The following is a 22,337-nucleotide window of genomic DNA, read 5'->3' as shown; positions in this document are numbered from 1 at the left end:
TTGTGGGACTCGTTGGCGCTTTTGGCCAATATGATAATGACCTGAGTTGACCCAGCCATATGCACCGCCAATGAACGCGCCAGTTTTCCCGGACTGGTTGAAATCCAGCTGGAAGAACGAGGGTTCGGAAAGCATTGAGGCCACACGAACCCTACCTAAATACGGAATTTGATGGCCTCGCCCAACCCAGCCACATCTTGGGCTTTGACCCCTTGGGCAGCGTCGTCGGAGTTGCTTGCTCTAGGGATTTTGACACAACATTGGTGACTAAAGTTACCTACATGTAGGTAGGTAACGTAAAAGTCTTGGAACACCACTAAAATCCCGCTTCAGCCTGAAGCCTGACGACATGCTGCCCATACAGGAACAATGAAATAGAAAACAGGAAAACAAAAAGTCCCCTCCCACTCGTTATTAGGGTTCAGTCATCATCCCTGCCCCAGTTCAATAATAAGTATCTAGTAGGAAGGCTAAGGGAGACCTAAAAGACCCCTTTGTCATATAAAATGGATAGAATACCTTGGATATAACCGTAAAGAATTCTATCAAGTATGCTACTCGCAATGGCGCCTACCTGACTTACGCCCTAGGTATCAAAGTTGTAGTAATAAAGAAATTCTCACATAGCCCCCCTCATGGGCTTGTGTCTAGCCTTCTCAGGCCTTGATAGAGCAACATACCCCTTCACCCCCGATTCCCTGAAACTTGCGCTGCCCGTCTCCACACCCACCCCAAACTCATGCACAACATGCCCCTTAAACGGGTAGCTCTTCAACCCCGCTGATCGTGACTGCCCAAGCTCCACCTCACTCCCGTTGATGGACACCGACAAGGCATCCACGCCCTTGGAGCCGCGGCTCTGTACTCTTTGGACGTTGCCCCCTCCGGATTCGAGCGCGGAGGGCCCGCCAGCCCGCCGCCGTCTACACGTAGCAGCGCCGGAACTGGCGTTGGCGTATCCGTGCGAGGAATGGCCGTGTTGGGAGGCGAAGCTCGGGAAGTACCGGCTCACGAACGGCCGCATGGTGGGCAGGCAGGCGCAGGTGAGGGCGGACGTCAGCTCGCCGATGGACCAGAGAGAGGATTCGACGTTTTCCCAGGGGAAGTCTTCGAAGAGCTGGAGGTACCGGATGCGGATTATGGAGATGATGACGGTACTGCGGTTATGTTTAGTACGGGGTGTTTTAAAGAAGGGTAATGATAGGTGGGATGGGATTTACAAGAATCCCAGGCTGAAGATAAAGATCAGCACTATCCTTGACCCCTTTGCGAGGTTGAGCGACCAAATCGCCGGTAGCGGTAGAGCAAAGACCACCACGTCCGTGAAGATGTTTCCCGCGGCGTTGATGTACCATTGTGGGATGTTGGGGATGCACTTGGATTCGATGGACGAGTCCCAGAAGCCCGAGATGGGGTGGCAGGCGAATATGCCAACCAGGACTTGGGACAGCGCCCAGCCGCCGACGATGATGATGCTGGCAATGTAGACGCTACGCATCCTTTGGACCGCAAGCACGCGGTAGTATTGGAAGAGGAATGTCAACTTGATGAACAGCAGCGCCGCGCAGTACATCACGATGGAGACGTAAAAGTTCTATCAGGTGTTATTGGCGTTTAGGGCAAGACCAAAATGGGTGCGCCTGAGCCGAGCGAGACTCACCCTTAGATATAACGGGATATTTGCCGGATCCATGACAGAGATGTGCCTCCCCAAGCCATACGTCGTCATGTGAGCAATGGCGATACCAGCGCCATAGGTAACGAGCTGGTTCTTGTCAGTATTCGTCGATGAAGGGCTTTGCAAGTTCACTCACCAAAGACACGATGCAAATATAGTCGTCGATGCCGAGCTGTTTAATAACCACCCCACGCGCCCACAACCTCATGCCCACCATCACCGTCGACCATAGCAGGCAGAAGATGACCGTCCCAATGACGTTCCCCCTCTTGTCCTCAACGGCATTCGGGGGCAATGCCGAGGGTGAAGCCATCCCCGGTGAGGCTTAGAGAGAAGTTGCTGCTCGTAGAGAAACCGTAAACGTCGCTGGTGCTTCTCGGCTTCTCGGAGGGGTTGTTGTTCCCCGGGGAAGAGCTGGGTCCTTGGTTGCGGGACGATGGACGATGTTACCGGTAGGTGAACCGGCTCCGCTGTTTAGGTTGGTCCCGGGGGTCAACCACGAAACAATTCCGGGCGTTTTCTCAACCATGGTGCCGGACCTGCCAGGTTTTTGAACATGATCCTCTCGGTGTTTGCCACAGGGCTGACCCTCCCTTCAGGTAGCCAAGGGGTTTGACCATGTGGGACTAGGTTTGGTGCTAAACTGGGCTAGTTATGGATCTAGCCATTGCAAGCCTGGCACAATGGTGCTAAAACTGTGCTTGGGCGTTTTTATGTACGTGAAGACGCGGGGAAGAGGGCCCGAGCGAAGGCGAAAAAGGACAAGACTATCCTACTAGAGAACCCGGAGGCACAAGGGCGTCTGACACCAGGCTAAGAATCGGAACGAACGAAGGTGTCGCTGAGGGCATCGTCCTCCACGTCCCGCAAGGAGGGGCGCAAATAAGCCTTTCGGGGGTCGTCGATGGGCAGTGTTCTGCGCCAGCGGAATTGCTAACCAAGACCGAGCTGTTTTTCCGGAATACCAGTTCGGTCCAGGCACATCACCATCCCTGCTGGCTTTCACGTTGGCACCGCTGGCGACGGTGTCGAAGTGCGGTCCGTGCAAGTGCAGATCTGCGCAGGATACCTGGCATGAAAGGCCCCGAGATCTGCGTTCTTGAAGCATACACAGGAGATGCCACGCCATGGGATTCTCTTCTTACGCTTCCATCACAACGAAACTACCACCTTAGCACACTGCCTGTTTGGTAGGCAAGGTTTTCGACTTGTTGCTGTCCCCTTTTCCCCTGCAGTTCGCGCACGCGGTTATTCTTCGCTACCTGGTAGCTGGCCTCGCTTGCCAGGATCCCCTGTGCAGATGGACACACCACGGGTGCCGGTTTCAGATCCGTCTTCGATGTTCTGGTTCTTCTCGTGTCTGTTTGTAGAGCACAGCATGAGCTGACCTTTTGCTCTCAGAGATTAGGTTTCCTACCCCTACCACACAATCCTTACAGGGTCTCCGCGCCAGGTGTCTGACGAGCAAGCCTCTGCTATGTAGAACTGAGTGGATCATGCTGCGGTGAGCCCGGAAGATAGTCTAGTATTGTATGTAGGCCGATTGATATAGCCGCGGCCCGGCTATGATGGGGATGCAACCGGGATGCCGGGCCCCTTGACGCGCATATTATGGTACGCTACCATTAGCGAAATACAACAGTAACATTCCCGTCAAGAATTGGGGTCCGGGGAGAAAAGTTGGATATTTAGGCCTTTTAAGCTGGCGATTCCCTGATGTCGCCTTCTGGGACCAGACTACCTAGGTAGATACTCTTCCCCAGACAAACCTCGAGCTCTCTCTCAAGGTCACCCCCTCAATGGCCCCCCTGCGGTGGATCACCGGACTCTTGCCGCTCTTGCTGGCCGGCTCCCTCGTGTCATGCACTCGAATCACCGATGCAACCACCCCGGACGGTGACTCTGCCAGCCAGTTTGTCGCAGATCTGATCGCCAACGTGAGCCAAGCCGAACAGGAACAGCAAGCACAGAAAAAGCGGCTCCTTTCGTGCGCCCAAGACGATTCATTGGTCGTAAACCTGGGCTACGCTAAATACCGGGGCTATCACAACGCCTCGACGGGTTTGAACTACTGGAAAGGGTCCGAGCACCATCTCGATCTTCCCTCGAGCCTCCGCACATAATCGGATTGTCCTCTCCGATGCTGACTCGAAGTGCTGGGTTGCAGGATTCGTTACGCCGCGTCCCCCACGGGCGAGCTGAGATGGCAACCCCCACAGGTGCTGCCCCTCAGGCTGGATGCGCCCATCACCGATGCCACCGAGTTTGGGCCTATCTGTCCGCAGTCGATGCCCGCGGTCCCCAACGCGCCTTTCCTCCCCGGAAACGAAGACTGCCTCTTTCTAAACGTCTTCGCGCCGCCTAATGCCTCCAAGCTTCCCGTGCTGGTTTACATCCACGAGGGTGGATATGGTCTCGGCGATGGCACCCACGACATGACCGAGATCATCAACGCCAATGAGAAGGGCTTCGTCGCCGTGACGCTGCAGTACCGTGTGAGTCGAGCCGGTTGTTCAAGGAAAGACCTGGCGCTAACCCAGCCGAGTAGCTCGGCGCTTTTGGCTGGCTGTCATCCCGCGAGGTCAAGAAGAAGGGTGCTGTCAATGCGGGCATGCTCGACCAGGTGCTTGCCCTTGCCTGGGTGAAGCTCAATATCTGCCAGTTTGGTGGTGACCCAAGCCAGGTCACCATCTCAGGCGAGTCGGCCGGCGGCGGTTCCGTAATGTACCACAGCATTGCCCTCAAGGGCAATCTAGGCAACCTCCTGTACAAGCAGGGCATCGCGGCCTCTCCCTACCTGCTCGCCCAGCCCAGGTACGATGCGGCTCTCCCGACGAGCCGGTATTACGCCTTCTCGCAGGCCGCCGGCTGCCCTAGCACCGGCGACGTCTTTGACTGCATCGTCAGCAAGGACACCGATACGCTGCAACAAGCCAGCTTCGCCGTCACTCAGCAGTCGCCCTACGGCTACTGGTAAGTTTCGCGTTAACACCTAGCATGTTCACCCCCGCCGTAATTAGTCCTAACTAGTTCTCATCAGGGGGTTCTGGCCCGTCACCGACGACGCCTACGTCCTGAACCGGCCTACCCAGCAGTTCGCCGCCAACAAGACCAACGGCCAGGCCTTGCTCGTCGGCCACAACGCCAACGAGGGCCCGCTATTCGTACCACCCCTAACCACGGAAGCCGATCTCATCAACTGGCTGCAGACAAGCCAGTTCCCGAACTTGACCCCCGCCGAGATCAACACCATCCTCGCGGCCAACCCCAACACCGCGCCCACCAACCCCTCCGGCCCCCACCACGAAACCGACGGCCTCCCCGGCAGCGGCCTGACCGCCGTGGAGGTATCGGCAGCCGCCAACGGCCAGCAGCAGCGCGGCAACAACATCTACGCGGAAGCGACCTTTGCCTGCCCGGCCTACTGGCTGGCGTCGGCCTACGCGGCCGCCGCCGACGACAAGGGATCCCCGGCGGCGTGGGTGTACCAGTACAGCGTGCCGATGGCGTGGCACGGCGCCGACGTGGCCGCATACTTTGGCCCCGCGACGCCGAACCAGTCGGACGAGTTCGCGCTGGCGTTCCGCCGCATCTGGGGCAACTTTGTGCGCACGGGCAACCCGTCCATCAGCGCGGCGCTCGCGAACGGGGCTGGGAATGATGATAATGGTAGTAGTGTGCTGCCGCACCCGGCGGCGGACTGGCCGGCGTGGACGGAGGCGGCGCCGGTGTTTGTGAACCTGAACACGACGGGCGGCGTGCCGTTTGAGATGGCGGCGCCGTGGGGCGGCACGGTGACCGGGTTTGCGGAGCCGGGACTGGGGAACGCGATTACCCTCGCCTCCGCCACGGAGTGGGAGGGTGGGAGGAAGGGGAGGTGCGATGTGTATAAGGGGCTGGCGGATAGTGTCCCGTTCTGAATGAGAGATGCGGCGGTTGGTTCAGTATTGGGGTTGGATTCAAGCGTGACCATATCCCTCGGTCGGCGGTCTATAGGGTGGCGCCACCTGAAAGCAATGCTAGATTAATCAACTCGTCTCCCCAACCCCCTGAAAACCGGACTACATTCCGCGGCATGATATCCTAGCAAGTGCAATGTCATGTGGAAGGAAAAAGAAGAAGAAAACAAGAATAAAAGTAAATTCATGGCTTTTGCTCCTTGCTCGTCGCCTTCCGAATCACCCAACCGTAGTATTCAAACCCGCCATTGTTTGTGCCGAGAATTTGTAGGTCCAAGTCCCACAAATCCTGCTGGTTTAGCAAGCTCCTCATGAAATGAGGCTGCCTAAAGGTGACATAAAGAAAGACGCCATCGTCTGACAATACTCTGTGAACCTCTGCCAGATATCTGCTCGTGTTGTCTCTGACATCTGGGGGCGGGCTCCAAGGGCTTCCGTGGATCATGGCATCGAGCGTCCCCTTATCGAAAGCGACGCCGATAGACTTATCCGCGACCTCGGCCATATTTCGTACATCCATGCGTCGCCATTCTATGCCCGACACGTCTCTGTGTCGCTCTGTCATCATTTCCACAATCCTGGGCGAGAAATCGACGCATACTTGGCGGCGGTAGCCTCGCGAGTCAAACTCCAATGGGATAACCTAATAAATAATGATATCCGATCAGCTGGTGTGGGAGTCAAGTGAGCAAGTAAGCGACCAACACTATCTCCTGAGCCGAGATGGAGAATCACTGGGTCGTCGGCCACTGTACGTCCTGGAGCTTCAAAGAGTGACGTCTGAAAGAACTCTTCCAGGTCGGCGAAGGAACGGAACCATTCGTGCGTAGGTGCCTGTCCGTCCGACTTGGTGTAGTGTTCGTCCCAGTACTCGGGTTTGGTGAGGGCTTCTTCCACGTCGGACATGACTGGTGGGATGGAAGTGCGGAATTTTGGGTGTAGCGCACGAATCAGGATGATGCATCAATTAAGGTATGAGGGTAAGATGTGATGTTTTGAAGTTGTTGGTGACTCAGATGGGCACAGGCCACATTCAACAGGAAAGCTTACTGGTGCCCAACCCAAGTTTGCTGCCCCAACCGTCAGTCATGGTGGGGAAAGCAGCGGCCTCCCGTGCTGCTTAGGTTCTCCCGCTGAGAGGTAAATTCGGTCGGGTCCATTCCCGTCCATTGCGGCGCGCATCGGCGGGAAGATGTATAGTCCGAATTCCGGTCGCTGAGGAGGCTGAGGCCGTACCCCTCGCTTGCCTGCAAACGAAAGGGGAGACTGCTCGGATCCTCCCACCCTCATCGTTGTTTGGTGTTCCGAGGCCGGGCACTACGCAGTAGTATTGTACCTTCCATTCTCATACCAGGCTCCGGCCTAGTGTAGTCTGACCCGCCAGAACCACTTACCATATTAGGGCATGCCGAGACCTGAACTGGATCCGTCCCGTAATGGGTCCAATAACAGCTCCCCAGACGCACGAGGCAGACAAGTGAGTTTCCGGCCTGTTCCTTGACGTGGAGATCATCCGCAGGCATTCGGCATTAGTGTAGAAAGCTAATTCCAAACTCGCCTCCACTCCACCAGTCCTGGCGCCAGAAACTCCCCGCGATTTTCCACAGGGCAACATCACGCCGGTCACGGTCATCGTCAGCCCCCGTCCAAGACCTTCAGGCATTCAACCGCCAAGCCCGTGAGACAAACAGCAACCACAATGTTCGCAACGGGAGTAGGGTGTGCGATGTAGGTGATTTCATTAATCATGCCTGCAGCGACTCTTTGCCGAACAACGGACCCGTAGTTTCTAATCCTACGGGAATCAACAGCGAGTGGCCGTCTCAAACAAAACCGACTCTCCCGACGGCGGCAAAGGACACCATGACGAGGACGATACCACTGAGTCGACAACAGGTTCTGCCTACCATGAAGCTTGGGCGTCTCTGGATGAGGAACAGAAGCAAGAATTGGTAGGCGGGGTGGCGGCGAGGGCTCTCTTCGAGGAGCTACTGGAAACGGACAAACGTCAGCAGGAAAAGTCTATTATGCGGAAAGGGTTGAAAGCCGCAGACCCATATCTTGGGAAACTGAACACCGCCCTGGAGCTCGCCGGACCATTCGTTAGCCTGAATGCTCCAGCCGGAACCGCCCTTGGGCTTGTCAAGGGTGTTGTCTCCGTAAGCTGAGTCCTTGCATGATCTGATGCTTTGTAGACACTAGTAGCTAACGAACCGAGACTTGCAGATCGCGATAGCCATCTGTGGCGCCAACGACAAGGTGCCGGCTAACATTGAAAAGTTGCTCCAATGGATACCAGCAATCGACCGTTGCGATGAAGTGGTCAAAACCAGCTCCTGTCTGCCCGATATACGCCATGTAAGTCATAAAACCACCGACAGCTCATTCGGCCGTTCTGCTGAAACCTCTTGCAGACGCTCGTCAACATGTACAAGGAGCTTTTGCTGTTTTATCTGAAGAGCAGGGATGTACTCAAGAAGTCAAAGTCCGGCCTCAGGACCGCTCTGGGCATGTTGAGTGCAGACATCACGGCCCATGTTGACTCCTTCAACGAGTATTCGACCGCTCTAGACTTCCTTTTGCAAACTGAAACCTTTTCAACCACCCAAGAGCTCAAGGGGGCAATGGTTGACGATTTGGGTGGGTCGCCCCTGCTTTCAAGGTCAGCCCGACAATAGTTGTGCTGATGATTCCCCAGTTCGTGCCACTCTAGACGCCGACAGAGAACAGGCCCATCACAGCGAGTTTGAGCATTACTCGGACGAAGCTTGTGCCTGGATCGAATCCGAAGAAGGCTTCTCTACATGGCTGGCGGACTCTGCGGACCCAGGCGTTCTGCTCATGTTAGGAGACATGGGATGTGGTAAGACCATTACAGCCGCCTACGTCGTGAAGCTGCTTTCCGAAATGCGCCGGACCGTGTGTCGTTACTTCTGTAGAAACGATCACTCCACCGCGGATGTTGGGAACATCTACCGCAGCCTCCTATGGCAGCTACTCCGACAAAAGCCCGCGCTGAAGCGCCGCTTCTACCAGTGGCAAACCAGTTCGAATTCCTACATCGAACCAGAGAGGAGTTCAACGCAGCTGCGCGATTTTATTTCTACGGCGATTCTTTCATCCTCATCCGGCGTGTTTATCATTATCGACAGCTTGGACGAGTGCGAGGCGCTAGCCCGCCACTCGCTTCTTGAGCTCTTTCGGGGGCTTCATCACAAGGGAGCACGAATCAAGGTATTCCTCACGTCGAGGTACGGCTATGATCCGGCGTCTGTTCTCCAGTGCGACATCACCAGGATCGCGTTGCGCCCGTCCAGGCTGAGAGATAGAGCTATTGCGAAATATCTCGTCGAGAGAAGCAGTCTACCCTCACTGCTGCACGAGACTGCCGTCGAGGAACTTGCGGAGCGAGCTGAGGGTTCTGCCATCTGGATTCGCATCGCGCTAGAGTACATTCAGAAGACCCACGCCCTCAACGCCGCTGGCTTCAACGCGGCATTGAAACGGCTTCCTTCGTCGGCTGCCGGCCTTGCGAGACTCTACTTCGATTTGTTCAACCAGTCTTGTGAAGGCCTATCAGAGAACCACACACTCCTGCAGGCGGCCCTTGAGACCCTCGTGGTCTCGAGGCGTCCGCTCAGCCTGGATGAGCTCGTCTGTGCTATAACTCTGGACATGGACGAGGAGGGTGCCATAACGACCGTCTCGGACCTCGAGAGCAAGGCGCCCGCGGTGGATGTTCTGACTTTCATTCGGCCTTTCGTTAGCACCGTGGAACTCGGGGTTCAGGGGTCCCCAGTGCTTCGCCTCTTGCATCAGTCGCTCAAAGACCTCATCCTTTGGGGTCCCCCCGAGAGCTGGCCGCTGGTCGGAAAGCCCGGTCACCAACCACAACAGCAACGTAGCAAGCGGTCGACAGAGCTGAACGCGCGTCTTCTCCGTACTTGCATCAAATATCTCCTCCTAGACGACTGCGAGAAAATGAAATTGGTAGCTAGCGCTCAAGACCAGGACGAGGGGGTCGATTTCATGCATCTTGGCCCCGACCTCTTCGGCGACGACTCTGAAACAGGCCAGAGTGTTCCCGTTAACTCTGGGCCACACCTTTTTTTTAATCCGGCCGAGCTGGGGCTAGGCCATTTCTTTACTTATGCAGCTTCGTTCTGGACCGCCCATTTCCATGATGTGGTAGACGACCAACGGCCGCAACTAGCAGATCTGATGGCTCTGTGTCGTCCTCGCTCACAGCGCCTCCTCAACTGGGTCTACCAGTGGCATCGACCAGACTGCACACGAACGACAGAGCCATTCAGAGTTATGCACACCTTCAAGCTGGACCCTCTTGTGGTCACGGCCATGTTTGGTCCAGCCGCTACCCTAGTCGACATCTTGGTCGCTTACCGCCCTAGTCCTCCGGAGTTCGTCGTAGATTCGGTGTGGACCGCACTAAGAGAGCTCAGCAGGCGAAACAAGGCAAGCCTGATCACCAAGTTCGTCAAGCACGACCAAATCGGGCCGATTCTCTGCCACCTTGCCTTTTTCGAATGCGTCACAGGCGGTTTCGACTGGCAAACAAGGGATACACAAGACTGGCAAGAGCTCTTTGGCCTCTCCGTCAGAGCACAGCGTGAAAAGCTCCTACAATCCGGCAACACAATCCTCTGTCTCGCCGCCCGCCGTGGCTGTCTAGTATTGGTGAGGGAACTCTTCGACGCCGCAAACCAGGACCCAGCTCTCCGGTCGGCTCTCCTATCAGACGACGCAGAGGGCACGGGCGATTGGAAATGGGAGGGAGCGCTCGACATACACCAGTCAATCGGGCAGGCTGCCTGGGAGGGCCACGCCGAGGTCGTCCGCTTCCTGTGTGAGCAGCCAGGCACGCTACCTCACCTGCACCACGTGAATCATGGCGGCCACACTGTCTTCCACCAGTGGGCGAGACGGCATGACCTCGAGGTCTTCCGCATTCTTCACCGGCACTGGCCCGAGGGTATGCTTGTCAAGGACATCCATGGCGATAGCCCAGTCATCGAGCTCATGTGGCAGTTTGGTCTGCCGGAGGAGAGCTTGATTTCGTTTCTGTGGCAGCTGCGCACCGAGTTTGGGGTTGACTTGAGCGGGAAACGCGATGACCAGTCCATGACGCCGCTGCTCGTGGCCGCCCGTGTGGCCAAGGCCAAGGTGTGTAGGTTCCTCATCGTCGAGTGCTCGGCGGACATAAATTCTCTTCTGGGGTTAGACCAGGCGACATTGAGACCCTTCTTACGCATGGACGTTTGCCTACCGGGTGATCAAAAGGGCCATGGCGAAGAGAAGCTGCTGAAGGAACTTTGTTCTTTGATACCTCTGACAACGTCCAGAGAATATTTGGTTTGAGGTCCGGTGGGTGTATTAAGACCGGGCATGCTTTGTGTAAGCCGTGACGTAGTAATACGAGTTAGAGTGCAAGAGACTTTAGACTTCCGAGTTACACTCATAGAACTACCGAATCGTATGTTTGAACCCCTGGAGTTCAGATTACGGTCATTTAGGGGGCTCTGCAGCACTATAATTGAATTCGTATAGCCTCTAGCTATATATTCGTAAAGGGCTGTGTGTGGGGGACTTTCAGGTAGCCATTTTATAAACGCCCAAGTTTCGATCGGAACATGTCATTCAATGACTTGACCAGCACGGCTGGCCTATCCCAACCAACATCAAAACCAAACGCCTAGCAAGCACTGCCTGCTGTGGACTCCCGTATGTACATGCGCCTCTTTTTACAAGTCCGCCAACCCAAGTCCAAAACAACCACACCGAAATCCCAACCCGAAAAGGAGAACGAAACCAACAAAAGGCCGGCCCAAACCATGTTCACCACGCGGAAACGGGGGAGGTTTCCCGGGATTTACTACGCCTTTGCAGCAGGCGCAGTGGCAGCAGCTCCGCCCGCCGAGATCAACTCCTGCAGCGCGTCAAGCAGGGCGCGGCACGCAGTCCCGGGGGCACACGGATCCGCAGCGCCAGCACCAGCACCAGCATCGGCGCCCTCCCCGGCATTGGCACCCTCCCCTTCTCCCACACCGGCACCAGCATCAGCACCGGCGTCCTCCCCAGCACCGGCATCACGACCGGCGTCGGCAGCAGCCTGCGGCACGAAGACGGCCCACTCGCCGACCATGTTGGCGACGGTCAGCGTCAGCTCGTTCTCCTCGGCCTCGAACTCGAGCTCGCCCTCGCCGAAGACGAACGAGTTGGCCTCGGCGCAGAAGCGGCCGACCTGGCCGGTCGAGATATCGAGCGTGCCTGTGGGGAGTTGTTAGTTTGGGGTGCTTGGGGGTTGGAGGTTGGGGTTGGGGATGGGTGTTGAGGGGGTGGGACATGTGGGAGTGGGTAGGGTAGTGGGGGTTAAGTAGGAATGGTAAGTAGAGAAAGGGGGGGGGGGGGGGGGGTTATTAGAGGATTGGAAGAAGGGAAGTTGGGCTGGGAGATGGCTAAACGGTAAAGGTGTAACGAGGAGAAGGGAAGTCAAACTTACTGCCGGCGTTGAGGATGTAGTCAATCTTCTGCAGCGTCAGACCCTGAGCGGCGGCCGCGCCACCGCCTAGCTCAACAATGTACGACACTGGTTCCAGCGCGACAAAGCCAGCCGGGGCCGCCGCCGGGTTCGGATTCTCGGTGACTCTGAGCTGGCGCCCCTCCTGGTTCTGGAACTCGACTTCGAAGCCGCCGTTGGTCTGATAACAAATTATTTTAGTACAGCCCCTTGACGCCAAGATCCTGGGTCATCAGCACTTACACCAGGGGGGAAGACGGTGTCAGTCTTGACGTTGTCGCCACCCAGCTCAATGACCTGGCCAAACTGACCCTCCAGCTCAACCTCGTTCTCCTCTGCCTCGCCCTCGCCTTCGCCCTCACCAGCACCTGCGCCCTCTCCGGCGCCTGCACCCTCGCCGGCTCCGGCTCCGGCTCCAGCTCCGGCTCCGGCCCCAGTCTCAACAGTGGCAGTTGTCGAGGCGGCAGCGGCTGCTGTTGTTGTCTCGGTCCCGGCAACCTGCCCGGCCCCGTTGGGGGTTGGGAGGGCGAGGATCGAGAGCACCTGAGTGGCGAGAAGGAGGCTGCATGATAGCTTCATCGTGATTGTTGATAGTGATCGACTTAAGCGTGTTGTATATAAAGAAGGATGTATGTACAAGATGTAAACTTGTAAATATGTACCGGAATGAAAGTGTAACTTGAAGGACTGAATATCAACAGGGAATGAAAGAAAGGAAGCCGCCAGGGGTTCAGATAAAAAGGTAAGAAGAAAGGATGGAAGAAGATGCGTGCTACCATCAGCGTAGATCACAGACAGCATCAACTACACTTATACTTACGGCCATGAGAGGACTGTTGTGGCGAAACGTTGCCAAGATACAGGAGCCACAAGCATGTTGAGACGGTTATGAGGGAAATTGTCCATGAATACGTCCCAGTGAGGTCGCTTGCGATGGCGAACCGACGCTGGGAGTCTGGAATTCACAAGCCACAACGTTGAAAGCGGATGGTAGCGCCTTGCCAAGGCGTCCGTGTCTCGTTGGGGGTTTCGCGCCTCGCTTTTCGCCCCTGATGTATGCCCGTCGCCTTGGTTCGCTTCCAGACTTCAAGGTCCGAGGGTTAGATGTGATTGGGCCTTCGTGTCGAACGGGGAGGAGAGACAACTGGGCAAGTTTAGCCTGTAGCTGCCACATCTGACAAGCGATGGCCATCCCTGTCTAACATGAGACCAAAGGGGTCCACTCGCCAGTTTCTCGGCAGCTCTGATACCGTGGTGCGGGCAACTGCAACCCCTGGGTTGGAAAAATCAAGCTTTATTTTGTGAGCTTAATTGATGGATTTGTTGCTGCCAATCTTGTCAAATTTCTTGGGTTCGGACACCATCTGAACTTCCTGGTGTTGCTACCGTGATTCTGTTGACGATCTCGAGGCCATGATATAAGGGACTTGGGATAAACTCATGGTAAAGCGAGTCCACACGGTAACGGCGGAAAGGATTAGTGTAGGAATCTGTACAGTAGTGCAAGTAGGTAAGTAGGGCGTATTCGTGCCGCCTCTCTCGTCGCAGACCGCGGGTTTGAACTCGGAAAGTGCCAAACCCGTGCACGGGTTATCGATCTTTTGCCACCGGTGGAGGAAATCCTGTGTAGAGTTGAGGCTGACTCGGCTGGTGCCAATCGAGAAAGAACCCCAGACGGGGTATTGCGATCCTTCTTGGCCCACATGGTAGGCTGCGATGCTGCCTCTGGGCCCCTAGACCGGAGTTTTGTTTGTTTGATGTTTCGTGGTTCTTTTACCCAATCTGGTTGCAACGGTTGAGGTTCCAATTTAGGGTGAAAGTGTGGGCCCGGGGAAGAAGGCGCGGAAGTTTGCATGCTCTGCTCGTCTCGTTTGGTTCGGCTCAACTTGCAACTTGCACCCGCCTCCTTTTCCTTCCCAGGCCCCCTGCTTGGCTCACAATCTTAGCGTCGGTTCAACTTGCCTCCAGGTTGACGGCAAGCCATGCCTCACTGACATAAATTTTCAGCCATTTCTGTCGTTGCTGTGATAACTTCCTACCGTAAATATTGATATTTGTGATTTGTTGTCGTCTCAACTTGACGATAAGGACGCTCAGAATAGCAACACGGTCGAGAACATCAAACCGCCGGCGGACATGGAAAGACCGGGACTGTTTTGCATGACCTTCGTTTTTTTGTCATCAAGTCATTTCAAGCAAGTGGTCGCGTGCTCGAAAGCCGCCGCTGTCGTAGACTGCGGGTCCCACCCGGCAGCAGGCGCAGGAACACAGTAAATTTGGGCCTATCAAAGCCCATTCTGGAAGGCGAACCCCCAATGGCCCCACACAGCTGTTGCATTTTGGGTTTCTTCCCCCTGCTCCATCCCCGGCACCCGATCGCAGTCTGATCGGCTCCTTCCAGGTTGTCCTCGCAAAATGCAAGATATCGATTCCCCATCCGCACCCAAAAAGCACCATGACTGGTTTCCTCACACTTGATCCGCCCTGTCTTGGCAGTGTACAGGCGTCTCAGCCTGCCCCCGGCTGACACGTCCGCGTCTGGGGGAGACCCCGGAACGAAAATGCTGCAAAGCGAGAGGATTGGTTCTCAGGCCTCTCGCGCCGATACAGCCGGGTCTCTTCAACACGGAGTTCCCCGTGCGACCTTGTTTGCGGATGATAACCAAGGTACACAGTAGGAGTCGATGGGGCAAAAGGGGCTGATGGCTGGCTGCTGCTTGCCGGGGCCGAGCTGAAGCATTGCCTTCTTCCCCCGAGGAGCCGCCGACGTCCGAAAGCAAGTGACTTTATTACCCTTCCTTGGCGCCGCCACTCCCTCTGGGCGAAGATCACTGTCTTGTCTTTCTTGTTTCTCTTGTTTCTTCATTCACTTCACTCCTTTCGGACAGGGCAGCTGGTCTGCAATTTCGGCGTTTTTGGTGCTTCCTTCTCAGCTGTTGGGTGCAAGTTAGCGATTCGGTTCTGTTCTGCGTACATACTTCCCTTCTCCATCGGACAGGAACCGACTTTGTCAGCATTTATTTCCCCGAGTTCGCTATACCTAGGGGGTCCGGGACCGAGGACGACGATAGCATCATGAGGGTAACAGGTCCAACGGCACGCCGGCGCAACCATGCCTGGTTGCAAATGAGGCGCCGAGACAGGCGGACCGGCCCGCTTGCCCGGCGCCAACAAGAAGACGACACCTCAGACGATGGCGATGTCTCGGAGAATGACTCGGACGGGGACTCGGTTGACTCTGTCGACTCGGTTGACTCTGTTGATTCAGTTGATTCAGTTGATTCAGTTGATTCAGTTGATTCAGTCGAATCGTCTGAGGACGAAGCCGACCCCCAGCCGACCCCAACACTGGGGCCCGTCATCGCTGGCACCAAAGTACGCCCTTCTCTTGCTGCCTCCTTGAAAGCGCGCCCCTCCGTCGCTGCCTCTGTGAGCGCGCGGGCCCGGACGGGAAGGTGGATTAACAACCTCCCAAGGGCAGAAGTGGCCGCCGGTGCGACACTCGGGGTGGGTGAGCCCGGCGAGGGAGCCGAGGATGAGCTCGAATCGGAATCCGAGACGGATGGAATCGAGTCCGATGGCGAGGAATCCGATGGTGCCGAGTCAGTCGAGGAGTCCACAGCTCCTCCGGCCATCACAGCGCCGCCGCCAGCAGGAGTAGCCCCGCCGCCTCCCGCAATCACCTCTGCCGTACAGACATCTTCCATCAAGCCACCGCCACCACCAGCCGGCATCACTAGCTCCTCGATACGTCAGACTTTCTCTACGGTGACGCCAGAGAGGGACACAAACCCCCCAGACTCTACCGGAATACCACCGCAACTGGCTCCGATCGTCGCCCCGTCGGAAAGCAGCAGCTCAAGCCTCGAGGACCTGGTAACGTCGTTGACTACGACTTCGTCACAAACGCCGTTGATACCTGTAACGAGCTCGGCCACACCTACCGTTCCGGTAACTGGAGCCACACAGTCCGAAGAAGCCCAGGTCCAGCCACCGAACAGCGAACCCAACGAGCGCGAGGGAGAGGGTGTCGGCATTGGTGGTGCGCCAAGCGGACTCAGCTCGGGTGCCGTGGCCGGAATCATCCTCGGGTTGATGGGTACGTCTCCCCTACTCACATCACTATCATGTCTCACAGCTAACATCACGCAGCCTTGGTCGGACTCCTCGCGGCCGCTTTTCTCTTCTGGCGCAAACGCCGCCGCGACCGCGGCCTACCCTTCTTCCCGCAAACCCGCCTCCGCCTCGGTGACGATGATGACGGCGCCCACCCCGGCGCCGTCACCGGCCCGCTCCCAGGCACCGTGGGCGGCCACAACGCCGCCAAGACCAACACGCAGATCATGGACGACCTCATGAAAGCCGCGTACGCGGCCAACAACGGCGGCGGCAACGACATGCAGGGCGCCTACGCCCCGCCCAAACCGCAACAACAACAAACCGCAGCAAACGTCTTCATGGACGAAAAGGCCTACATGACCCTCGCCGGCCCCCCCACCCCCGTACCCACCGCACCACCACCCGCACCGGCACCACCACCCGTACCCGTGCCCCCCTCGCCCGCGCCGACCGCCCGCAAGCCCGTCATGCGCTGGCTCGACGAGGTCCGCACCCCGACCCAGCCCAACGGGCCCGAGATCCCTCCCACCCCGGCCATGCCCCCCTCTGGTGCCAGGGCCCCGCGTGCCACCATGCCTAGCGGTGGGGGCCGTGCGGTTGAGCCGCCGAGGCCGGCGTACTATGGGAGGGATACCATGACGACGGATACCACGGGGACTAGTGTGCGTTGGTTTGGTTGAGTGGGTGTTTGGGGCGGAGGCGGCTTGGGGTGTGGTTGGTTGGTTTGCTGTGGCTGGCTGGTAGTTATGCGGTTTCATAGCATAGATGTGAGGATGGAGGGCGGGCGCGATATTGTTGGGGGATTTCCTTTGTGCTTGGATACGGGTTAGATGGATGTACGGATAGCTGTTGTATGTTTTTGGCACAAATCAAGACCGCTATATATATGCGTCCCTGCCATTTATATGCCCGTTTTCTTTGGCTCCAAGTTTTCCGCTTGAGCGCGAGTGGGACTTGATCTGATTTGTTGTTGAAATGCTATGTATCGTTGGCCGTTGGGTCTGAAAAGTCGCTTGTTGGCACCCCCTAACATTGCTTGACCTGCAATAGACAAAACGCCTGGGTGCTGCCCAACGAGCACAACAACAACCGTCAAGATGCCGACGACCAAAAAGGCACTGCCGAATCCCCCGATGAAAGCCCCCGCTGTCTTTGGCAGCACACAGTCATCTCCTCTTTTCCGCCTCACGCCCCTCCTCCGGCGTCACATCTACCGCCTCGTCGGCCTGGAATCGTGCGATAGCGACGACCCGCCGTTTGGGTTTGACCTGCATATAGGAAAGGCCTCGTATGACGCGCCGGCTGCCTCCAATTTCCACGGCCTGCTGCTTTCCTGCCGGGACTTGTATACCGAGGCGGCGGCTCTACTGTATTCGGCAAACCGCTTCTTCATCTACTACACGCGCCCAGGGTCCCTCGGGCCACTGCGCTCTTTGACTGCCCCGTCACTCGCATCGCTCACCCACCTCAAGATCGTTCTCAACCAGTCTTCCTGCCATCACCCGGACAGTGTCCTCGTTGACTGCGGGTTTTGCTGCTTGCACGGCCGCCTAAGCAGTGGCGCGAACGAGTGCGAAGAGGAACACGGCGGGCGGCATCGACCCCCTCTCCTCAGTGGCTCGGACGACGACGGGTTAGCGAGACTGCGAGTCCAAGGCATGTTGAACGAGTGGCACTCGACCACTGCTCACCTCTCAGCCCATATCACTTCGCGCCTCGAGCTCTCCCTCGTCTGCGACCTCGACCCCCAGAACGGTCATGCGCTCGAGGTGGCCGAATCCATCACCGCCCCGCTACACGGCCTTTCCACGTCGCTCAGAAACTGCCACGTCCGGCTCTCCAAGGCGGTGGATTCTCGGCTCCAGGAGGTGGCTCGAGATGCTGTCATGCAAGCCCGTGGCATCGAGACCCCTTATTTGAAGCCATCGCAAACGGCAACGGCAACGTCATTGATGGACCTTCCGCGCGAGCTCCGCCTCCATATCCTCGAATACACCGATCTCATCGTCCCGTGGAGGGAGGTCACATGGAGTCGACAGAACCCCGGATATATGGTACTTCCCGGCGAAAACGGTCCTGACCTGTTGAGTTGGAACGACTTTACGCCCTCGCTCTTCAACTGCTGGGAAATCAAAAATGCTCATCCTCCGGTATCCGTTGGTTGTTTTTGCCGCCGCTATCATTCGGCATTTTCCTCCGATTGCCGTTGTTGGGTCCCTCCCAGTTCCTTATTTCTTGTCTGCCGCGCCCTATACCAAGATGCATTGTTCGTCTTCTTCTCGGCCAACGAGCTTTTCGTCCACGATCTCTGCTCAGACCCGCCTTGGTGGGCATCGGACTTGCCAGAGCCAGAACAACGACCGGGATATCTCGAACCCAAACCCTGGCGCGACTACCCCCACGAGCGCTTCGCCGCCTCCCTGTTTCTCAGGGAAGTCGTTCCTGTTTGCGCCCTCGCTCACCTCCGTTTCCTCGAGCTCGTGTTCCCCCCTTACCTTGGCCCAAGCTGGCCGCAAGCCGGTCAGCCCGCGATGCAGGACTGGTGGGCAACGGTCGACTGGCTCCGGGACAAGATAAATGCGCCTCGGCTCACCCTACGGCTGATAGGAACTGACCCACCCTCGGGCAGTAGAGTCGCATACCTTGCCACGGGCCCGTACCGCGTCACGATAACAGTGGCTGAGGGGGATGCAATCATGCAATCCTACATGGACATCCTGCGTCCTTTGAGAAAGTTGGCCGAGGGGGGCAACGGTCTCGCTAGGGTTCATGTCAATTTTCGCTATCCGTGGCAATACACCGAGGCCTCGAGGAGCCGCGAAGAAGATGTCGATTACCGTTGCTGGTTGGATGACAGGAGGAGGGAAACGAACGACAGGCTCGAACGCTATGTCATGGGCGATCGCTACGGTAGCCTCTGCGAAAACAACCAGGAGGACTTGCCGTCTAGTCGTTGGCTCTCTCGGTTTTACGGCCATTAATGAGTCAGTCTGTACAGTTCATGAGTCACAACCAAGGCAGCTTAAGTTAGGTAGCACGGCTGTTGTTATCCAAACTGATGGCACGCTGTGAACAGGTCTTAACTCGTAACCCCCCGCGTGTTCCCCCTCATGGCTTACAACTTGAAACGCTCAACACCACATTCCAGTTTCACGAGCCTCCGCAGGTATTTCCAGGAGCCCCATAGACCGTAAAAAAACCCATGATCACCCCTATTTCCTATCCAGGTACACCGTACAGGTCTTAGTAGGGACATGATTCAAAGGACCCGTTGGCAGTACCAAGTTAGGAACTATAAGCTCTCGGGCACCCTCTTTTGTGATTATGTGTGATGGGATCTCGACATGTTCCCACCAAAATCTACTACTAAGTTCTAAATCATACCTGAATAGTAACCAGGTACCGACCGAGCTTTGCCATCGCTTCGAACGATGCCGAGCGAGCCATGGAGTGTCAACCCTAACCCGTACCAAGTTCATTCATGAGCCCCACACTGTTGCCTCCCCTGCAATTTCTGCAACGAAAACCGTCAGCAGTCGGGTTTGTCACACCGGGGCATTGATGTGTGACATCAACCGGGCAGATCCCTCGACATTGCCTCTCGGATTTGGGGTTTAGATACACGTCGTCTCACTCATTCAGCCCTCATCTCTCATAAGCCGCAATCACATTCTCAATTTCACTCGTTCGTGGGGTGATCCGGCGATCCAACCCTTCCTGCGCTCGCTCCTTCACCCGCAATTCAAAATTCATTGAACGGTGTCCGAAACTGTGCCAAACTGTGCCAAACCGTGCCCCTCATCATCACCGGCACAGCCGCAACACCGCCAAGATAGGCCGCAGCCGTGGAGGAGGGCCGCGCCCACATAAGGGCAAGCAGTGGGACGACCTCGGCGGCTTTGACGAGTTCGACGACTTCCGCCTTCAGGGAAAGCAAGCAAATTCGAAAGCAAAGAAACCAAAAGGAAAAGGAAAAGGAAAGGGAAAACGGAACAATCGCAAGATGGGCCAAGAGCAGTCGTACATCGACGATGACACCCCGCCTCTCACCTTGCGGGAGCGCAGCCTTACCGCCGTCGCCGACTTTATCAAGTCCGGCAAAGCCCGCCGCATCGTCGTCATGACCGGCGCCGGCATCTCCACCGCAGCAGGCAGTAAGTTCTGACCCATCCTCCCCCTCCCCCCAAACAAAGAATCAGCAAAGAAAAACAGCCACCAAGAGCCTTTTCACAACCTTCACAACCTCCCCGACTCCCCTCCCACTAACCCCCACCCCCAGTCCCCGACTTCCGCTCCCCCACAACCGGCCTCTACGCCAACCTCTCCGCCCTCAACCTCCCCGAGCCCGAAGCCGTCTTCGACCTGTCCTTCTTCCGCCAGAACCCGCAGCCCTTCTACGTGCTGGCGCGCGAGCTGTACCCGGGCGCCCGCTACCGCCCGACCGTGTCCCACGCCTTTTTGGCTCTGTTAGCCCGCCGGGGCTTGCTGCACATGCTGTTCACGCAGAACATTGACTGTTTGGAGAGGGCGGCGGGGGTTCCCGCGGAGAAGATCGTGGAGGCGCATGGGAGTTTTGCGGGGCAGAGGTGTATTGATTGTAAGGGGGGGTTTGATGGGGGGGTGATGAGGGAGTTTGTGGCGAGGGGGGAGGTGCCGCGGTGTGGGAGGGTGAGGGTGAAGGGGGGGGAGGATGGGGTTGGGGTTCTGGAGGTGGTGGTGGGAGAAGGGGGGGGTGGGGATGGAGCTGAGGAGGGTGAGGGGGAGGTGTGTGGCGGGCTGGTGAAGCCGGATATCGTCTTCTTTGGGGAGGCGCTGCCCAGGGCGTTTTTTGAGTTGAGTCCTATGACGAAGGAGGCCGATTTGGTTTTGGTTATGGGCACGAGCCTGCAGGTGCATCCGTTTGCGGGCCTGCCGAATATGGCCGAGGAAGAGACCCCCCGAGTCTTGTTCAACCTGGAGCAGGTCGGGTCGTTTGGCACGCGGGCGGATGATGTCATGGTGCTGGGGGATTGCGATGCCGGCGTGAGGAAGCTTGCCGAGGAAATTGGGTGGAAGGATGAGCTGGAGAAGGCCTGGAGGGAGTTGGTCGGCGATGAGGAGGCGGAGAGGCAGTTGCAAGGGGCTACGAAGAGGGTCGCTGCCCTGCACGATGAGGTTAGCAAACTAGCCGAGGAGGTGGACGAGGTGCTCCATATCGACGACAAGGAAGCTAGACACGGAGCGGGGGATGAGGGCGATCAGGAGGTCGCTGAAACTCCAGCGGCTAATCATGCAGAGGATACAAAGGCAGCCGAGGGAGGTTTAGCAACAAAGGCTGTTGAGCCCGGCGCCGAAGGCGACACCATCCTGCCGGCCGTTGACCACAGTAAGAGCCAGAGTCCAGTGGAACAAGGGGTGGGGACAGGCGACGATAAAGCCGCGACGGAGAAGGCGGTCTTGTGATAGATTTCATTTTGTTTAGGTCTTGTGGGAATAAGGACATATACACACTACCAACTAGCCATTTTGTAGGTGTATGATAGCGCTCTCGCTACTATAATACAGTTGGCACAAACACAGTTAGCACAACGTACTCCGCGTTGAAAAGTTGAGAGGGCGGGTTAAGCGGGCCTCGCTATGAGACAAGCCTATATCTTTCGACCCACGCCATGAGCCCGTCACCGATTCGCTCCCCTAGCGAGCCGATGCGGTCGGCTACCTATGGTATCAACCCGAATCTGGAGCTGCTCGATAACATCCAGCATAGCCTGGATACCGCCCGAGTATCGATCGTCGAGAGAAAAGGTATACATACAGAAATCCGCTACCGCGCCAACGTTCAGCCACACATTGGCGGCTACATTTGATGGTGCATCCATCCCAAGGTTGTGTGTCTTTGGCGTTGTCAGTGTTGAGTGTCGTTGTGGGCTGTGTGCACTGTTGTGTGTTGGTTCGGTATTAGGGTTTTGATTTCCCACAACAACAAAAGATTACAGTTCTAGTAGAAACCTCTTACCTTAGTCTAAGTAGTAACACGTGGGTGGCGAGTTTGACTTAGTGCCTAGGT

At 56.8% G+C, this 22,337-nt stretch overlaps 8 protein-coding genes across 8 annotated transcripts; 5 read left to right on the top strand and 3 right to left on the bottom strand.

Moving 5' to 3' along the window:
- Window positions 1–421: 421 nt before the first annotated feature.
- Window positions 422–2,241, bottom strand: B0H64DRAFT_454095 (uncharacterized protein; the record flags this gene model as incomplete). Its single annotated transcript, XM_062807261.1, has 6 exons — window positions 1,815–2,241; window positions 1,661–1,765; window positions 1,221–1,594; window positions 681–1,157; window positions 584–586; window positions 422–434 (listed from the first exon to the last, which is right to left on the bottom strand). The coding sequence occupies exons 1-6, from the start codon at window positions 1,989–1,991 to the stop codon at window positions 422–424; spliced, it is 1,149 nt and encodes a 382-aa protein (XP_062662170.1). The 5' UTR covers window positions 1,992–2,241.
- A 1,106-nt stretch (window positions 2,242–3,347) lies between these two features.
- B0H64DRAFT_80048 (Alpha/Beta hydrolase protein) lies at window positions 3,348–5,710 on the top strand. The gene is made up of 4 exons (XM_062808785.1): window positions 3,348–3,758; window positions 3,846–4,173; window positions 4,227–4,651; window positions 4,719–5,710. Exons 1-4 carry the CDS (start codon window positions 3,478–3,480, stop codon window positions 5,596–5,598), a joined length of 1,914 nt encoding a protein of 637 aa, XP_062662169.1. The 5' UTR covers window positions 3,348–3,477; the 3' UTR covers window positions 5,599–5,710.
- Window positions 5,711–5,736: 26 nt separating this feature from the next.
- Window positions 5,737–6,785, bottom strand: B0H64DRAFT_80054 (S-adenosyl-L-methionine-dependent methyltransferase). The gene is made up of 2 exons (XM_062808786.1): window positions 6,343–6,785; window positions 5,737–6,280 (listed from the first exon to the last, which is right to left on the bottom strand). The coding sequence occupies exons 1-2, from the start codon at window positions 6,541–6,543 to the stop codon at window positions 5,822–5,824; spliced, it is 660 nt and encodes a 219-aa protein (XP_062662168.1). The 5' UTR covers window positions 6,544–6,785; the 3' UTR covers window positions 5,737–5,821.
- A 37-nt stretch (window positions 6,786–6,822) lies between these two features.
- B0H64DRAFT_80083 (uncharacterized protein) lies at window positions 6,823–11,145 on the top strand. Its single transcript, XM_062808787.1, has 6 exons — window positions 6,823–7,114; window positions 7,210–7,365; window positions 7,449–7,796; window positions 7,864–7,995; window positions 8,052–8,277; window positions 8,336–11,145. The coding sequence occupies exons 1-6, from the start codon at window positions 7,043–7,045 to the stop codon at window positions 11,011–11,013; spliced, it is 3,612 nt and encodes a 1,203-aa protein (XP_062662167.1). The 5' UTR covers window positions 6,823–7,042; the 3' UTR covers window positions 11,014–11,145.
- A 382-nt stretch (window positions 11,146–11,527) lies between these two features.
- On the bottom strand, window positions 11,528–12,751 carry B0H64DRAFT_371110 (uncharacterized protein; the record flags this gene model as incomplete). Its single annotated transcript, XM_062802131.1, has 3 exons — window positions 11,528–11,922; window positions 12,155–12,353; window positions 12,416–12,751. The coding sequence occupies 3 exons, from the start codon at window positions 12,749–12,751 to the stop codon at window positions 11,528–11,530; spliced, it is 930 nt and encodes a 309-aa protein (XP_062662166.1).
- Window positions 12,752–15,143: 2,392 nt separating this feature from the next.
- On the top strand, window positions 15,144–17,003 carry B0H64DRAFT_80024 (uncharacterized protein). Its single transcript, XM_062808784.1, has 2 exons — window positions 15,144–16,271; window positions 16,325–17,003. The coding sequence occupies exons 1-2, from the start codon at window positions 15,248–15,250 to the stop codon at window positions 16,969–16,971; spliced, it is 1,671 nt and encodes a 556-aa protein (XP_062662165.1). The 5' UTR covers window positions 15,144–15,247; the 3' UTR covers window positions 16,972–17,003.
- Window positions 17,004–17,424: 421 nt separating this feature from the next.
- On the top strand, window positions 17,425–19,351 carry B0H64DRAFT_422437 (uncharacterized protein; the record flags this gene model as incomplete). The annotated part of the gene is made up of 1 exon (XM_062805562.1): window positions 17,425–19,351. The coding sequence occupies one exon, from the start codon at window positions 17,425–17,427 to the stop codon at window positions 19,270–19,272; it is 1,848 nt and encodes a 615-aa protein (XP_062662164.1). The 3' UTR covers window positions 19,273–19,351.
- A 472-nt stretch (window positions 19,352–19,823) lies between these two features.
- Window positions 19,824–21,857, top strand: B0H64DRAFT_429827 (DHS-like NAD/FAD-binding domain-containing protein). Its single transcript, XM_062805911.1, has 3 exons — window positions 19,824–20,445; window positions 20,571–20,888; window positions 21,018–21,857. Exons 1-3 carry the CDS (start codon window positions 20,295–20,297, stop codon window positions 21,731–21,733), a joined length of 1,185 nt encoding a protein of 394 aa, XP_062662163.1. The 5' UTR covers window positions 19,824–20,294; the 3' UTR covers window positions 21,734–21,857.
- Window positions 21,858–22,337: the final 480 nt, after the last annotated feature.

The sequence above is a fragment of the Chaetomium fimeti genome (genome assembly GCF_033439085.1).
Source record: "Chaetomium fimeti strain CBS 168.71 chromosome Unknown B0H64scaffold_2, whole genome shotgun sequence".
Lineage (NCBI taxonomy): Eukaryota > Fungi > Ascomycota > Sordariomycetes > Sordariales > Chaetomiaceae > Chaetomium > Chaetomium fimeti.
The sequence above is the reverse complement of the archived record's forward strand: the minus strand, read 5'-3'. Positions and strand labels throughout refer to the sequence as shown.

Bases quoted from the DNA above. Each gene is read 5' to 3' on its own strand.
- B0H64DRAFT_80048 (XM_062808785.1), top strand. From the start codon at position 3,478: ATGGCCCCCCTGCGGTGGATCACCGGACTCTTGCCGCTCTTGCTGGCC. The intron at 4,174-4,226 runs GTGAGTCGAGCC...CCAGCCGAGTAG, and splicing joins CCGTGACGCTGCAGTACCGT to CTCGGCGCTTTTGGCTGGCT. The intron at 4,652-4,718 runs GTAAGTTTCGCG...AGTTCTCATCAG, and splicing joins CAGTCGCCCTACGGCTACTG to GGGGTTCTGGCCCGTCACCG.
- B0H64DRAFT_80054 (XM_062808786.1), bottom strand. From the start codon at position 6,543: ATGTCCGACGTGGAAGAAGCCCTCACCAAACCCGAGTACTGGGACGAA. The intron at 6,281-6,342 runs GTTGGTCGCTTA...ATTATTTATTAG, and splicing joins ATCTCGGCTCAGGAGATAGT to GTTATCCCATTGGAGTTTGA.
- B0H64DRAFT_80083 (XM_062808787.1), top strand. From the start codon at position 7,043: ATGCCGAGACCTGAACTGGATCCGTCCCGTAATGGGTCCAATAACAGC. The intron at 7,797-7,863 runs GTAAGCTGAGTC...CGAGACTTGCAG, and splicing joins TTGTCAAGGGTGTTGTCTCC to ATCGCGATAGCCATCTGTGG. The intron at 8,278-8,335 runs GTGGGTCGCCCC...ATGATTCCCCAG, and splicing joins GGCAATGGTTGACGATTTGG to TTCGTGCCACTCTAGACGCC.
- B0H64DRAFT_80024 (XM_062808784.1), top strand. From the start codon at position 15,248: ATGAGGGTAACAGGTCCAACGGCACGCCGGCGCAACCATGCCTGGTTG. The intron at 16,272-16,324 runs GTACGTCTCCCC...AACATCACGCAG, and splicing joins AATCATCCTCGGGTTGATGG to CCTTGGTCGGACTCCTCGCG.
- B0H64DRAFT_429827 (XM_062805911.1), top strand. From the start codon at position 20,295: ATGGGCCAAGAGCAGTCGTACATCGACGATGACACCCCGCCTCTCACC. The intron at 20,446-20,570 runs GTAAGTTCTGAC...CCCCACCCCCAG, and splicing joins CATCTCCACCGCAGCAGGCA to TCCCCGACTTCCGCTCCCCC. The intron at 20,889-21,017 runs GTAAGGGGGGGT...TGGTGGGAGAAG, and splicing joins GGGGCAGAGGTGTATTGATT to GGGGGGGTGGGGATGGAGCT.